The sequence below is a fragment of the Martes martes genome (assembly GCF_963455335.1).
Source record: "Martes martes genome assembly, chromosome: 8".
Lineage (NCBI taxonomy): Eukaryota > Metazoa > Chordata > Mammalia > Carnivora > Mustelidae > Martes > Martes martes.
The window spans coordinates 90916726-90933921 of NC_137895.1; the positions used below are offsets into that span (position 1 = coordinate 90916726).

At 39.2% G+C, this 17196-nt stretch overlaps 1 protein-coding gene across 1 annotated transcript; it reads left to right on the forward strand.

Annotated features, from left to right (window-relative positions):
* Positions 1 to 321: 321 nt before the first annotated feature.
* On the forward strand, positions 322 to 1260 carry LOC308347470 (olfactory receptor 6C2-like; the record flags this gene model as incomplete). The annotated part of the gene is made up of 1 exon (XM_080810945.1): positions 322 to 1260. The coding sequence occupies one exon, from the start codon at positions 322 to 324 to the stop codon at positions 1258 to 1260; it is 939 nt and encodes a 312-aa protein (XP_080667071.1).
* Positions 1261 to 17196: the final 15936 nt, after the last annotated feature.

The following is a 17196-nucleotide window of genomic DNA, read 5'->3' on the forward strand; positions in this document are numbered from 1 at the left end:
GCTTAACCCACTGAGCCACCCAGGTGCCCCTGTTTTCAAAATATTTCATTTGTATCTTCTTAATATCTGTATAATCTCTAATGATGTTATTGCTCTTATTCCTGATAAATCTTTTCTTTCCTTTTTTCTAGCTCAGTCCCACAACAGTTTTATCAATTGTTATTTATCCCTTCTAAGAATCAGCTCTTGATTCCTTTGACCTTCTCTCTTGCTTTATTGTTTTCTGTTTCTTCAAATTTCCCTTATTGTATCCTTTCTTCTGTTTAGATACTTTCTCTTTGACTTTTTACATGTAGATTGCCTAAAACATCAAAAGTAGCAATGAGAAATCACACAGCAATAACAACATTCGTCTTGTTGGGACTTACAGAGGACCCCCAGCTGCAAGTCTTCCTTTTTATCTTCCTATTTCTCACCTATGTGCTGAGCATTACTGGAAATCTGACCATTATTATTCTGACATTCATGGACTCTCATCTTAAAACACCTATGTATTTTTTTCTTCGAAACTTCTCCATCTTAGAAATATCATTCACCACAGTATGTATTCCCAGATTCCTGTACAGTATATCAACTGGAGACAAAACCATTACTTATAATGCTTGTGCTAGTCAAATATTTTTTATTGGGCTTTTCGGGGCCACAGAATTTTTTCTCCTGGCAGCCATGTCCTATGACCGCTATGTGGCCATCTGCAAACCCCTTCATTACGTGACCATCATGAACAACAAAGTCTGTATCATCCTCATCCTCTGCTGCTGGATCTCTGGACTGATGTTCATCATCACACCTCTTGGTATGGGCCTCCAGCTGGAATTCTGTGACTCCAATGCTATTGATCATTTTGGTTGTGACGCATCTCCTCTTTTTAAGATTTCATGCTCAGATACTTGGTTTATAGAACAGATGGTTGTAATCTGCGCAGTGTTGACATTCATTATTACTCTGATAGGTGTCATTCTTTCCTACATATTTACCATCAGGACAATTCTAAGATTCCCTTCTGCTTCTCAAAGGAAAAAAGCTTTCTCTACCTGTTCTTCTCACATGATTGTTGTTACCATCACATATGGCAGCTGTATTTTCATCTACGTCAAGCCTTCAGCCAAAGAAGAAGTGGACATCAATAAAGGAGTATCGGTGCTCACCACATCTGTTGCCCCTTTGTTGAACCCTTTCATTTATACTTTGAGAAACAAGCAAGTGAAACAAGCTTTCAGTGACACAATCAAAAAAATTGCACTTACGTTACACAAGTAAGAACACATAAATTTGAAAAATCAATGAGAGCAATGACTTGTTCCATAACATTTTTTTTCCTGGAAGTCCTAACTAGTTCACTAATGCTAACTAACCTCAAAATCACTTAATTGATTTGTGAACCTACTTGAAACAAATAATTTCTTTCTCTCTTTAATCTCAATAAAAACTGTTTCCTCCATTAAAAGAACATGAGAATTTGTTTCCAAAAAATAAAATCTTCTCTCACCTCTCACTAAGCTTATCTTTATTATTCAAAAAGAAATTTTATAACATATTAAATATAATGTCTGTGGGTACATGAAATTTTTAGATCAATACTTTTTCTAAACTCTTTTAATTTGCACATATAAATGTGCCAAAGGAAACATGTGAAATAGAGGAATAAATATATCATCTTTGTTTTAAGATATTAATAAGATAAGCTTTAAAATAAACTCAAAATGGTCATTTTTTTTTATTTTTAAATTTTTTAATAAACATATAATGTGTTTTTATCCCCAGGGGTAAGGTCTGTGAATCGCCAGGTTTATACATTTCACAGCACTCATCATAGCACATACCCTCCCCAATGTCCATATCCCCACCACCCTCTCCCATCCACACTCCCCCCAGCAACCCTCGGTCTGTTTTTTGAGATTGAATCTTTCATGGTTTGTCTCCATCCCGATCCCATCTTCTTTCATTTTTTCTTTTCCTAGCCCCCAAACTCCCCATGTTTGATCTCCAATTCCTCATATCAGGGAGATCATATGATAGTTGTCTTTCTCTGACTGACTTACTTCGCTAAGCATAATACTCTCTAATTCCATCCACATCGTCACAAATGGCAAGATTTCATTTCTTTTGTTGGCTGTATAGTATTCCATTGTATATATATATACCACATCTTCTTTATCCAATCATCTGTTGATGGACATCTAGGTTCTTTCCATAGTTTGGCTATTGTGGACATTGCTGCTATAAACATTCGAGTGCACTTGCCCCTTCGGAGCACCACGTTTGTATCTTTAGGATATATACCCAGGAGTGTAATCGCTGGGTCATAGGGTACCTCTATTTTCAGTTTTTTGAGGAACATCCACACTGTTTTCCAGACTGGTTGCACCAGTTTGCATTCCCACCAGCAGTGTAGGAGGGTTCCCCTTTTGCTGCATCCTCACCAGCATCATTTCCTGACTTGTTAGTTTTAGCCATTCTGACTGGTGTGAGGTGGTATCTCATTGTGGTTTTGATTTGTATTTCCCTGATGCCGAGTGATGTGGAGCATTTTTTCATGTGTCTGTTGGCCATCTGGATGTCTTCTTTGCAGAAATGTCTGTTCATGTCCTCTGCCCATTTCTTGATAGGATTATTTGTTCTTTGGGGGTTGAGTTAGCTAAGCTCTTTATAGATTTCGGATACTAGCCCTGTGTCTGATATGTGGTTTGCAAATATCTTCTCCCATACTGTCAGTTGTCTTTTGGTTTTGTTAACTGTTTCCTTTGCTGTGCAAAAGCTTTTGGTCTTGATGAAATCCCAATAGTTCATTTTTGCCCTTGCTTCCCTTGCCTTTGGTGATGTTCCTAGGAAGATGTTGCTATGGCTGAGGTCAAAGAGGTTGCTGCCTGCATTCTCCTCAAGGATTTTGATGAATTCCTTTCTCACATTGATGTCCTTCATCCATTTTGAGTCTATTTTCATGTGTGGTGTAAGGAAGTGGTCCAATTTCATTTTTCTGCATGTGGCTGTCCAATTTTCCCAGCACCATTTGTTGAAGAGGCTGTCTTTTTTCCATTGGATATTCTTTCCTGCTTTGTCAAAGATTAGTTGACCATAGAGTTGAGGGTCTATTTCTGGGCTCTCTATTCTGTTCCATTGATCTATGTGTCTGCTTTTGTGCCAGTACCATTCTGTCTTGATGATGACAGCTTTTTAATAGAGCTTGAAGTCCGGAATTGTGATGCCACCAACTTTGGCTTTCTTTTTCAATATTCCTTTGGCTATTCAGGGTCTTTTCTGGTTCAATATAAATTTTACGATTATTTGTTCTATTTATTTAAAAACATGGATGGGATTTTGGTAGGGATTGCATTAAATGTGTAGATTGCTTTGGGTAGAATAGACATTTTCACAATATTTGTTCTTCCAATCCATGAGCATGGAACATTTTTCCATTTCTTTGTGTCTTTCTCTATTTCTTTCATAAGTACTTTGTAGTTTCCTGAGTATAGATTCTTTGCCTCTTTGGTTAGGTTTATTCCTAGGTATCTTATGGTTTTGGGTGCAAAATGGGATTGACTCCTTAATTTCTCTTTCTTCTGTCCTGTTGTTGGTGTAAAGAAATGCAACTGATTTCCGTACATTGACTTTATATCCTGACACTTTACTGAATTCCTGTACAAGATCTAACAGTTTTGGAGTGGAATCTTTCGGGTTTTCCACATATAGTATCATATCATCTGCAAAGAGTGATAGTTTGATTTCTTCTTTGCCAATTTGGATGCATTTAATTTCTTTTTGTTGTCTGATTGCTGTGGCTAGGACTTCTAGTACTACGATGAATAGCAGTAGTGATAATGGATATCCCTTCTGTGTTCCTGAACTTAGCAGAAAAGCTTTCAGTTTTTCTCCATTGAGAATGATATTTGCGGTGGGTTTTTCATAGATGGCTTTGATAATATTGAGGTATGTGCCCTCTATCCCTACACTTTGAAGAGTTTTAATCAGGAAGGGATGCTGCACTTTGCCAAATGCTTTTTCAGCATCTATTGAGAGTATCATATGGTTCTTGTTCTTTCTTTTATTAATGTATTGTATCACATTGATGGATTTGCGGATGTTGAACTAACCTTGCAGCCCTGGAATAAATGCCACTTGGTCATGGTGAATAATCCTTTAAATGTACTGTTGGATCCTATTGGCTAGTATTTTGATGAGAATTTTCGCATCTGAGTTCATCAAGGATACTGGTCTGTAATTCTCTTTTTTGGTGGGGTCCTTGTCTGGTTTTGGGATCAAGGGGGTGCTGGCCTCATAAAATGAGTTTGGAAGTTTTCCTTCCATTTCTATTTTTTTAAACAGTTTCAGGAGAATAGGAATTAATTCTTCTTTAAATGTTTGGTAGAATTCCCCTGGGAAGCCGTCTGGCCCTGGGCTTTTGTTTGTTGGGAGATTTTTGATGACTGTTTCAATCTCCTTACTGGTTATGGGTCTGTTCAGGTTTTCTATTTCTTCCTGGTTCAGTTGTGGTAGTTTATACGTCTCTAGAAATGTATCCATTTCTTCCAGATTGTCGAATTTGTTGGTGTAGAGTTGCTCGTAGTATGTTCTTAGAATTCTTTGTATTTCTTTGGTGTTGGTTGTGATCTCTCCTCTTTCATTCATGATTTTATTTATTTGGGTCCTTTCTCTTTTCTTTTTGCTAAGTCTGGCCAGGGGTTTGTCAATCTTATTAATTCTTTTGAAGAAACAGTTCCTAGTTTCATGGAATTGTTCTATTTTTGTTTTAGTTACTATTTCATTGATTTCTACTCTGATCTTTTTGATTTCTCTTCTCCTGCTGGGTTTAGGCTTTCTTTGCTGTTCTTTCTCCAGCTTCTTTAGGTGTAGGGTTAGGTTGCATACTTGAGACCTTTCTTGTTTCTTGAGAAAGTCTTGTACAGCTATATATTTTCCTCTCAGGACTGCCTTAGTTGTGTCCCACAGATTTTGAACCATTGTGTTTTCATTATCATTTGTTTCGATGAATTTTTTCAATTCTTCTTTAATTTTCTGGTTGACCCATACATTTTTTAGAAGGATGCTGTTTAGTCTCCATGTATTAGTGTTTTTTCCAAATTTCCTCTTGTGATTGAGTTCTAGCTTCAGAGCATTGTGGTCTGAAAATATGCAGGGAATGATCTCAATTTTTTTTAATTTTTTATTTCTTTTCAGCGTAATAGTATTCATTGTTTTTTCACCACACCCAGTGCTCCATGCAATCCATGCCCTCCCTAATCCCCACCACCTGATTCACCCAACCTCCCACCCCCGCCCCTTCAAAACCCTCAGGTTGTTTTCAGAGTCCATACTCTCTCATGGTTCACCTCCCCTTCCAATTTCCCTCAAATCCCTTCTCCTCTCCATCTACCCTTGTCCTCCGTGTTATATGTTATGCTCCACAAATAAGTGAGACCATATGATACTTGATTCTCTCTCCTTGGCTTATTTCACTCAGCATCATCTCTTCCAGTCCCGTCCATGTTGCTACAAAAGTTGGGTATTCGTCCTTCTGATGGAGGCAATTTACTCCATAGGGTATATGAACCACATCTTCCTTATCCACTCGTCCATTGAAGGGCTTCTTGGTTCTTTCCACAGTTTGGCAACCATGGCAATTGCTGTTATAAACATTGGGGTACGTATGGCCCTTTTTTTCACTACATCTGTATCTTTGGGGTAAATACCCAGGAGTGCAATTGCAGGGTCATAGGGAAGCTCTATTTTTAATTTCTTGAGGAATCTCCACACTGTTCTCCAAAGTGGCTGCACCAGTTTGCATTCCCACCAACAGTGGAAGAGGGTTCCCCTATCTGCACATCCTCTCCAACACATGTTGTTTCCTGTCTTGCTAATTTTGGCCATTCTAACTGGTGTAAGGTGGTATCTCAATGTGGCTTTAATTTGAATCTCCCTGATGGCTAGTGATGATGAACATTTTTTTATGTGTCTGATAGTCATTTGTATGTCTTCATTGGAGAAGTGTCTGTTCATATCTTCTGCCCATTTTTTAATAGGATTGTCTGTTTTGTGTGTATTGAGTTTGAGGAGTTCTTTACAGATCCTGGATATCAACCTTTTTTCTGGACTGTCATTTGCAAATATCTTCTCCCATTCCGTGGGTTGCCTCTTTGTTTTGTTGACTGTTTCCTTTGCTGTGCAGAAGCTTTTGATCTTGATGAAGTCCCAAAAGTTCATTTTTGCTTTTGTTTCCTTTGCCTTTGGAGACATATCTTGAAAGAAGTTCCTGTGGCTGATATCAAAGAGGATACTGCCTATGTTCTCCTCTAGGATTCTGGTGGATTCCTGTCTCACATTGAGGTCTTTTATCCACTTCGAGTTTATCTTTGTGTTCGGAGTAAGAGAATGGTCGAGTTTCATTCTTCTACATATAGCTGTCCAGTTTTCCCAGCACCATTTATTGAAGAGACTGTCTTTTCTCCACTGAATATTTTTTCCTGTTTTGTCAAAAAATATTTGACCATAGAGTTGAGGGTCCATATCTGGGCTCTCTACTCTGTTCCACTGGTCCATGTGTCTGTTTTTATGCCAGTACCATGCTGTCTTGGTGATCACAGCTTTGTAGTAAAGCTTGAAATCAGGTAACGTGATGCCCCCAGTTTTGTTTTACTTTTTCAACGTTTCCTTAGCAATTCAGGGTCTCTTCTGATTCCATACAAATTTTAGGATTATTTGCTCCAGCTCTTTGAAAAATACCAGTGGAATTTTGATCGAAATGGCCTTACAAGTATAGATTGCTCTAGGCAGTATAGACATTTTAACAATGTTTATTCTTCTGATCCAAGAGCATGGAATGGTCTTCCATCTTTTTCTGTCTTCTTAAATTTCTTTCATGAGTATTCTGTAGTTCCTCGAGTACAGATCCTTTACCTCTTTGGTTAGGTTTATTCCCAGGTATCTTATGGTTCTTGGTGCTATAGTAAATGGAATCGATTCTCTAATTTGCCTTTCTGTATTTTCATTGTTAGTGTATAAGAAAGCCACTGACTTTGTATCCTGCCACATTACTGAAATGCTGTATGAGTTCTAGAAGTTTGGGGGTGGAGTCTTTCAGGTTTCCCATATAAAGAATCATGTCATCTGCGAAGAGAGAGAGTTTGACTTCTTCCTTGCCAATTTGGATACCTTTTATTTCTCTTTGTTGTCTGATTGCTGTTGCTAGGATTTCTAATACTATGTTGAACAAGAGTGGTGAGAGTGGGCATCCTTGTCGTGTTCCTAATATCAACGGGAAGGCTGCAAGCTTTTTCCCATTGAGGATGATATTTGCTGTGGGTCGTTCATAGGTAGATTTGATGAAGTTCAGGAATGTTTCCTCTATCCCTATACTTTGAAGGGTTTTAATCAGGAATGGATGCTGGATTTTGTCAAATGATTTTTCTGCATCAATTGAGAGGATCATGTGGTTTTTCTCCCTTCTCTTATTGATTTGTTCTATCATATTGATTGATTTGCGAATGTTGAACCATCCTTGTAACCCAGGGATGAATCCCACCTGGTCATGGTGGATAAACTTTTTAACATGCTGTTGGATCCTGTTTGCTAGGATCTTGTTGAGAATTTTAGCATCCATATTCATCAGTGATATTGGTCTGAAATTCTCCTTTTTGGTAGGGTCTTTGCCTGGTTTGGGGATCAGGGTAATGCTGGCTTCATAAAAAGAGTCTGGAGGTTTTCCTTCTGCTTCAATTTTTTGAAACAGCTTCAAGAGAATAGGTGTTATTTCTTCTTTGAAAGTTTGATAGAATTCCCCAGGGAATCCGTCAGGTCCTGGGCTCTTGTTTTTTGGAGGCTTTTCATCACTGTTTCAATCTCGTTACTAGATATCGGTCTATTCCGGTTGTCAATTTCTTCCTGGTTCAATTTTGGGAGTTTATAGTTTTCCAGGAATGCATCCATTTCATCTAGGTTGCTTAGCTTATTGGCATATAACTGTTGCTAATAACTTCTGATGATTGTTTCTACTTCCTTGGTGTTAGTTGTGATCTCTCCCTTTTCATTCATAATTTTATTAATTTGGGCTTTCTCTCTTTTCTTTTGGATTAGTGTGGCCAATGGTTTGTCGATCTTATTGATTCTTTCAAAAAACCAGCTTCTAGTTTCATTGATATGTTCTATTGTATCTCTGGTTTCTACCTCATTGATCTCTGCTCTAATCTTGATTATTTCCCTTCTTAAGTGTGGAGTTGGTTTGATTTGTTGTTGATTCTCCAGTTCTTTAAGGTGTAGAGACAGCTGGTGTATTCTGGATTTTTCAATTTTTTTGAGGGAGGCTTGGATGGCTATGTATTTCCCCCTCAGGACCGCTTTTGATGTATCCCATAGGTTTTGGAGTGAAGTGTCTTCATTCTCATTGGTTTCCATAAATTGTTTAAGTTCTTCTTTGATCTCCTGGTTGATCCAAGCATTCTTAAGCACGGTGGTCTTTAGCTTCCAGGTGTTTGAGTTCCTTCTGAAGTTTTCCTTGTGATTGAGCTCCAGTTTCAAAGCATTGTGATCTGAGAATATGCAGGGAATAATCTCAGTCTTTTGGTTTCAGTTGATACCTGATTTGTGACCCAGTATGTGTTCTATTCTGGAGAAAGTTCCATGTGCACTTGAGAAGAATGAGTATTCTGTTGTTTTAGGGTGGAATGTTCTGTATCTATCTATGAGGTCCATCTGGTCCAATGTGTCATTCAATGCTCTTATTTCTTTATTGATTTTCTGCTTCAATGATCTATTTCTGAGAGAGGCATGCTAAGATCTCCTACTATTAATGTATTCATATCAATATGACTCTTTATCTTGATTAATAGTTTTCTTATGTAATTGGCTGATCCCATATTGGGGGCGTAGATATTTACAATTGTTAGATTATCTTGGTGGATAGTCCCTTTAAGAATTATGTAGTGTCCTTCTGTATCTCTGACTACCGTCTTTAGTCTAAAATCTAATTTATCTGATATGAGAATCGCTACCCTGGCCTTCTTTTGAGGCCCATTGGCATGAAAGATGCTTCTCCATCCCTTCACTTTCAGTCTGGGTGTATCTTTAGTTTCAAAATAGGTCTCTTGTAGACAACATATGGATGGGTCCTGTCGTTTTATCCAATCTGCAACCCTGTGTCATTTTATGGGCGCATTTAGGCCATTCCCATTGAGAGTGATTATTGAGAGATACGTTTTTATTGACATTGTGTTATCTTTGACGTCTTTCTTTCTGTCAATTGTCTCTATATTTCTGTTCAATGCTCTTCTTAGGGTTTTTCCTCTTTTATAGAACCCCCCTTAATATTTCCTGCAGTGTCAGCTGAGTGGACTCATACTCTTTTAAGCCTTGCCGGTCTTGGAAACTCTTTATCTCTCCATCCATTTTGAATGTCAGTCTTGCTGGATAAAGTATTCTTGGCTGCATGTTCTTCTCATTAAGTACCCTGAATATATCTTGGCAACCCTTTCTGGCTTGCCAGGTCTCTGTGGACAGGTATAATGTTATTCTGATGGGCTTTCCTCTGTATGTAAGGAGCTTCTTTGTCCTAGCGGCTTTCAAGAGATTGTATCTACAATTATGATTTCTCAATTTTACTATCAGGAGCCTGGATTTTTTTTTTTTTGTAATCTATAATCTTGGGGGGAGACCGTTCTGCCTCTAGTACATGAACACTGGCTCCATTCGCAAGATTGGGAAAATTTTCATGAAGAACTTGTTCCACTATTTCTTCTAGACTTCTTTCTTTCTCCTCCCCTTCAGGGATTCCAATAATTCTGACGTTGGAACATTTCATGGCATCATTTATTTCCCTGATTCTGTTTTCGTGGCTTCTAAGCTGTTTGTTCCAGGCTTCTTCCTCATCCTTTCTCTCTATCTGTTTGTCCTCCAGATCACTAATTATATCTTCTGTCTCAGTTACCCTAGCTTTTAGAGAATTTAGATTAGATTGGAACTCATTGAGAGCATTGTGAACCTCATCCCTGGTGGCTTTCAGCTCTGCCCTTACATTGTGAACATCAATTCTGCCTTAGTCAATTCTGTTTAGTCATCCATGGCTTTCTCCAACCTAGCTATTGCCTGGATAATTGGTAGCCTGAATTCTCTTTCCGACATATTGTCTATGTTGATAGCTGTTAGCTCTGTTGCAGAAGGCCCATCCTCTGTATTTTTCTTCTGTTGGGGATTCCTCCTCCTAGTCATTTTGGTGAGAGATGACTGGACAGATGTAGCTGGATGTATCGACTGTGGTGCAGTCAAGGTGCACCCTGGAATGCTTCTGAGCAATCAGGAGTTCCCACCCAAATGAGAGAAAAAAGAAAAGAAAAAGAAAAAAGAGAGAGAGAGAGAAACAGGAAAAAAAGGAAAGATAAAAGAGAAGGTTCAGCCCAATTGGGCCCCGAGGTAAGATTTATGAAGTATACAAACAAAAACAGAGAAACAAAAAGACTGATAAAAGTATATGACAAGAGAAAATATATATATATATATATATATATATATATATATGCAAAAAAAGTAAGAACCGCGTCAAAAAGAACCCCAAGTACAAGATTTATATACTATCAGGACAAACATAAATACACAGAAACACTGGCAGAAGAAAAAGATGGGAGCGTGGTTATAGATTCTCAGTGTGGGCAAGGAAGTTTATTTTGATTCTTCCTGGATGTATCTTGATATCTTTGTTAAAGGAGTCAACTTTCCTAAGATAAAGGGGGATTAAAAATTGGTTTACCTATAGGGGTAGCATTGATTGGAGAAAGGGGGTTACCTTGAAGTTTAACTCTACGTGAATATTAGAAAATAAAAATAAAAAAGGAATAAACTGGACTAAACTAAACTAAATTTTTTTTTAATTTAAAAAAAATAGAAAAGCAAAAGAAAAACACAGGTGTATGTATCAAAAAGTTCAGGTTAGAAGTTTATCATGGAATTTGATGTACTGGACATCTCACTGTGATGGTAAATAGGTTAAAAAATTATCTATATAAAAAAAGAAAAAAATGAACCAGAATAGTGGGAACAAGTTAAAAATAAAAGTTGTATCTATGAAGTAGTGGTGGTTGTTCTCTTGTAGTCTTTTTTTTTTTTTTTTCCTGGTTGGTTTTCTGCGGGAGGGGCCTGCCACGTGGGTTTTCAGTCAATGATGTTCCCTGAGTTAAGTCCTTCCACCCCCCTCAAGGGGGTGGGCTCTGAGGAAACTGGTTTTTTCAGGCTTTTGTTCTCTGGAGGTTTTTATTTTTGTTCACTTCTTTTCTCTCGCCTTGACAGTTTTTGATGGTTTTGGGAGGTTTAGAGGAAAACAAACTGCACCCTGACCTCCCTCTCAGAGAGAAGCCTCAGTCTGTTCCCCTGTGGGTGCTGCAGAGCCCATAAATTCCCCCTTGGCTGCTGGCAGAGCAGGTTCCTAGTTGTGGTTCCCTGGGGATGCAGGATCTCCTGCTTGTATGCAAAACCATGGCAGCGGTGGCTGTCTGGGCAGCTCCAGACTGCCAGAGAGGTTCCAAGCAGCGATCGCACACTGAGATTTTCCCACTGGCCGGGACTGGGAGTGCCTGGTCTTTCCGGGTCTAAGAGCGCCGGGCTTGTGTGCACCTCTCCTGGGGGAGTTTGTGGGGCATGGGCGTCTCCGGCTCTAGCGCCGCGCGGGTCCTAGAGCACCAGGCTGGCCCTTCACGCACCTCTCTCAGGGGAGGGTGTGGGGCGCGGGCGTCTCAGGCTGATAGCAAGGTGCACGTTCTGCCATCTGGCGTGGCTCCCAGCCCCTCATGGGTCCGGATTCCAGGCATTCTCCGGCGCGCTGGCAGCTCAGGGACCAAGACCTGGTTCTCTGCCACACTCTCTCTGGCTCAGCGCCAGGGGAGTCTGTCCTGGGTCCGGGGACTTAAGCCCCTGTCCCTAGTCACCCCAATTCCCACAATTTCCCCCTGTGATCCTTTGCTCTTTTTGAGTGCTCTCAACCAGACTCCAAGTTAATGCTGGTCCCCAGATGCAGGGCACTCTCGCATTGGGGTATTCCTTTCCAATCAGTCACCTCTGGTGGCTCCCTCCCCCTTTTGTTTATCTTCCAATATCAATCCGATTTTCCCACTCCGCTTTACCTGCCCACTGGCGTCTTCTGCCCCTGTAGAGATTCAGACGTGTATAATTCTGATCTCATGCTGATTTCATGGGTGATCGGAGTTCTTTAGTAGGTAATCAGCTCACTTTAGGGTACAGGTTGAAACAGCACCTCCTCCTACTTCCCCGCCATCTTGTCTCTCCTTGATTCCAATCTTTTGATACCAGTTGAGACCTGATTTATGACCCAGGATGTGGTCTATTCTGGAGAATGTTCCATGTGCACTAGAGAAGAATGTGTATTCTGTTGTGTTGGGATGAAATGTTCTGAATATATCTGTGATGTCCGTCTAGTCCAGTGTGTCATTCAAGGCCTTTATTTCCTTTTTGATCTTTTGCTTCAATGATCTGTCCATTTCAGTGAGGGGAGTGTTAAAGTACCCTACTATTATTGTATTATTGTTGATGGTTTCTTTGATTTTGTTATTAATTGGTTTATATAGTTGGCTGCTCCCATGTTAGGGACTTAGATATTTAAAATTGTTAGGTCTTCTTGTTGGACAGACCCTTGAGAATGATATAGTGTCCTTCCTCATCTCTTATTATAGTATTTGGCTTAAAATCTAATTGATCTGATATAAGGATTGCCATCCCAGCTTTCTTCTGATGTCCATTAGCATGGTACATTGTTTTCCATCCCCTCACTTTAAACCTGGGGGTGTCTTCGGGTCTATAGTGAGTTTCCTGTAGGCAGCATATTGATGGGTTTTGTTTTTTTTATCCAATCTGATACCCTGTGTCTTCTGATTGCGGCATTTAGCCCATTTACATTGAGGGTAACTATTGAGAAATATGAATTTAATGCCATTGTATTGCCTGTAAGGTGACTGTTACTGTATATTGTCTCTGTTCCTTTCTGATCTACTACTTTTAGAGTCTCTCTTTGCTTAGAGGACCCCTTTCAATATTTCCTGTAGAGCTGGTTTGGTGTTTACAAATTCTTTCAGTTTTTGTTTGTCCTGGAAGCTTTTTATCTCTCCTTCTATTTTCAATGATAGCCTAGCTGGATAGTATTCTTGGCTGCATGTTTTTCTTGTTTAGTGTTCTGAATATCTCATGCCAGTTCTTTCTGGCCTGCCAGGTCTCTGTGGATAAGTCCGCTGCCAATCTAATATTTTTACCATTGTATGTTACAGACTTCTTTTCCCGGGCTGCTTTCAGGATTTTCTCTTTGTCGCTAAGACTTGTAAATTTTACTATTAGGTGACGGGGTGTGGACCTATTCTTGTTGATTTTGAGGGGGGTTCTCTGCACCTCATGGATTTTGATGTTTGTTCCCTTTGCCACATTAAGGAAATTCTCTCCAATAATTGTCTCCAATATACCTTCTGCTCCCCTCTCTCTTTCTTCTTCTTCTGGAATCCCAATTATACTAATGTGTTGTCTTATGGTGTCACTTATCTCTCGAATTCTCTCCTCGTGGTCCAGTATTTATTTGTCTTTCTTTTGCTCAGCTTCTTTATTCTCTGTCATTTGGTCTTCTATGTCACTAATTCTTTCTTCTGCCTCATTTATCCGAGCAGTAAGAGCTTCCATTTTTTATTGCACCTCATTAATAGCTTTTTTTATTTCAATTTGGTTAGATTTTAGTTCCTTTATTTCTCCAGAAAGGGCTTTTGTATCTCCGGAGAGTGTTTCTCTAATATCTTCCATGCCTTTTTCGAGTCCAGCTAGAACCTTGAGAATCATCATTCTGAACTCTAGATCTGTCATATTACCAGTGCCCGTGTTGATTAGGTCCCTAGCCTTCAGTACTGCTTCTTGTTCTTCTTTTTGTGGTGAGTTTTTCTGCCTTGTCATTTTGTCCAGATAAGAATATATAAAGGAGCAAATAAAATGTTAAAAGGGTGGCAAAGACCCCAGGGAAATGTGCTTTAACCAAATCAGAAGAGACCCCAAATCATGGGAGGGAGAAAGGGGATAAACAGGAAAAAAAAAAAGAAAATAAAAAAAAACAAATAAGGAAAAATATTAAAAAAATAAAATATATGTTATACAAAAAATATAGTTAGATACAATGGAGGATAAAATATGACTATAATAATGAAGGTTCAAAAAAAGATTATTTTTTGTAAGATATTGTTAAGATAAACTAGTTTAAAAAAAGTTAAAAGAGGAAAGTGTAAAAGTTAAAAAATAATTTAGCAGAAGAAAAAAGAAAAAAAATATTAACTGCAAGACTAAAGAATCTTGGGGAGAAAGCCATGAATTCCTTGCTTTGCTTTCTCCTCCTCTGGAATTCAGCTGTTATCCTTGGTAAGTGAAGTTGGTTTTGGCTGGGTTTCTTGTTTATCTTCTGGGGGGGGCCTGTTGTAGTGATTCTCAAGTGTCTTTGCCCTAGGCGGAATTGCCCCACCCTTACCAGGAGCCAGGCTAAGTAATCCGTTCCAGAGCTTTTGTTCCCTGTACGCTTTCTGTAGAGTTCCTGAAGGTGGGAATGATAATGGCAGCCTCCCGATCTCCGGCCCAGAGGAGCCGAGAGCTCGGGTCCCACTCCTCAGTGAGCCCTGAGAGAAAAGCACCCAATTGCTCCCATCTCCCTGGCCTCTGGTCGCATTTGGAGAAAAGCGCTCAGTCGCTCGTGCTTGGAGAAAAGCACCCAGTCGCTCATGCTTGGAGAAAAGTGCTTGGTCGCTTTCGTCTCCGTGGCCTCGGCCACGCTCGGAGCTCACCCAGCCTGCGACCGGTTCAAGGTAACCTGAGCTGAGAGCTCACTCCTCAGCTTTGTCACTCCTGTAGCTGGCTTCCCTACTCTAATACCTGTGAGCTCAGGACTCTCAGACGCCCCCGGTCCTTCTGTGATCCTGCAGGACCTGGGGTTACGCTGACCCCGCGTGGGCTTCACCCCAGTTTAGCCTCTGGAGCGATGTCCCTCAGTGGAGCAGACTTTAAAAGTCCTGATTTTGTGCTCCGTTGCTCCACCGCTTGCCGGGAGCCGGCCCCTCCCACCACGGTCTATGTTCCCCTCACTTCAGACTCACTTCTCCGCAGGTCCTACCTTTCAGAAAGTGGTCAATTTTCTGTTTCTAGAATTGTTGCTCTTTTCTTCGATTTCCCATTGGATTTGTAGGTGTTTGCAATATTTAGCTAAGCTATCTAGCTGATCTCCTGCTACCTGATGTCATCTCAGCCTGCTACTTCTCCATCATCTTGACTCCTCCCTCAAAATGGGCATATTAAGTAAAATTGAAATATAATCAAAGTAAGAAAATAAATACCAGGAATGTGGAAATAAATATGATACACAAAAGATATGAGGAAACCAGAATATTTACATTTTCTTCAAGAAACAGAAAAATTTAGACCACAACTGCTTGACAATAACATGCAAACATTCATACATGCATGCACAAGCACAAAGAATGAAACAAGATTAAAAATAAGAGGACTTTTGCTTCCAGCTGTGTCAGCATAATTAATTTGAGCCCATGTTTTCTGCTTTAAATCATCATAAAACTGAATCAATTTTAAGAAGAAATTTGACAATGAGAAGCTCAAAACCCGGTCTTTCTATAAAAGAAAAAGTCAAAAAAATATGTCCACAATTAGCACTCGCTCAGTCCACAGTATGAGACAGAGACTAAGCTCAAAATGATTGTCTCTCCAACTTGAGTTGGCAAAAATCAAGTCAGCTGCACTGGTCAGTAAGCTCAGGTCAGTGCTGTATTGAGCTGGGATCTGGGCAGATGTTATTCATTTATGTCTTGGCTGAGGAATTGACTGAACACTTACAGGTTTACCAGTGATAAAGCTGAGAGTTCAACAGAGATAGTAGAGGCCAACCAGTCTTCAGCCTTGCAGTTTGGGTCCAGAGAAAGAGAAGAGACCTTGTTAACATCTCTTCAAACCACAGCCTTCTAGCTAAATAGCAGGAAAGCCCTTCGGAACCTTAGGAGTAAGGACTACATTATAGAACAAGAGTCAGAAAATTAAGGTCTGAGGGTAAAATCTATCTACCATTGGTTCAAATAAATAAAGTTTTATTGAAACATGCCCATTCCCACTCATCTCCGTATTGCCTATGGCTGCTTTTAATGTCAGAGTTGAGTAACTTAACAGAGATCTCATGGCCCAAAAAGCCAAAAGCATTTACTATATAGCCTTTTACAGAAAAAGTTTGCTCATCTCTGGTGTAGAACTTACTTTTCCATTTTTACAGTTTTGTATCATTTGGGAAGAAATACTGAGAGACAAGTTGCTAAACAGATACATTGTCTTCATCTACCAAGATGTCTCCAGAAAGTAATTTTTAATCTTGGCCAACCTGAAGAATTGAATTAGTCCATCCCTCTACAATCTTCTCTTTTGTCCATGACTATATTTCAAAACAGATTTTGAAAGAATGAAAATTTGGGGAAGCCTGTCTATTCTGTCCACCTAGATCTCACACTAAGTCAAGTTAAAACCACATCAATGTTTTATAACAAATCAGGAATCCAATTGTTTGTCATTTAATAGAAAATTTTGTTCACCCTACCAATTCCTATAAATCTCAAATCTCACCTCAACTGTTGGAAAAATACTTTACTCCCGAATCCCAAAACTGTATATGAGCAATTCAAAATCAAGCCACAGTAGTATATTTCCTAGGGCTACTGATTTTGAAGTAAGGCCATCCATGTGATTTTTCCATCATTTGGCTTAAGTATGTGCCTTAAGTGTAAGCCACCCTCCCTAAATTTGGATAGACTCTCAAGTGCTGTTTGGCTGAGTCATTCCAACAACCATATAAAAATACTACTGGAAATTTTTACTGTTTTTAAATTGAGTACATTTACTAACCCTTAAGTTGTATCTTGTCTCATGTATATAAAAAAAAATCTGTTTTATCCTAGGAATTTAGATATTGGAACTGTTTCAAAATTAAAATAAAATTCAATATTATAGTCTGAAAATTAAGATTATTTAAAGCTGACATTTGATTGTCCCTCTTTAACAAAATATTAACATTTCTAATTTTATACTTTATAAACCAAAATAGATAATAGCACATATTTGTTATATACACTGACCTTCTATTTAGTGGTTTAAAGTAGCCAGTTTATGGTATGAACACTAAAAAAGAGGGGAATAACCAACTAA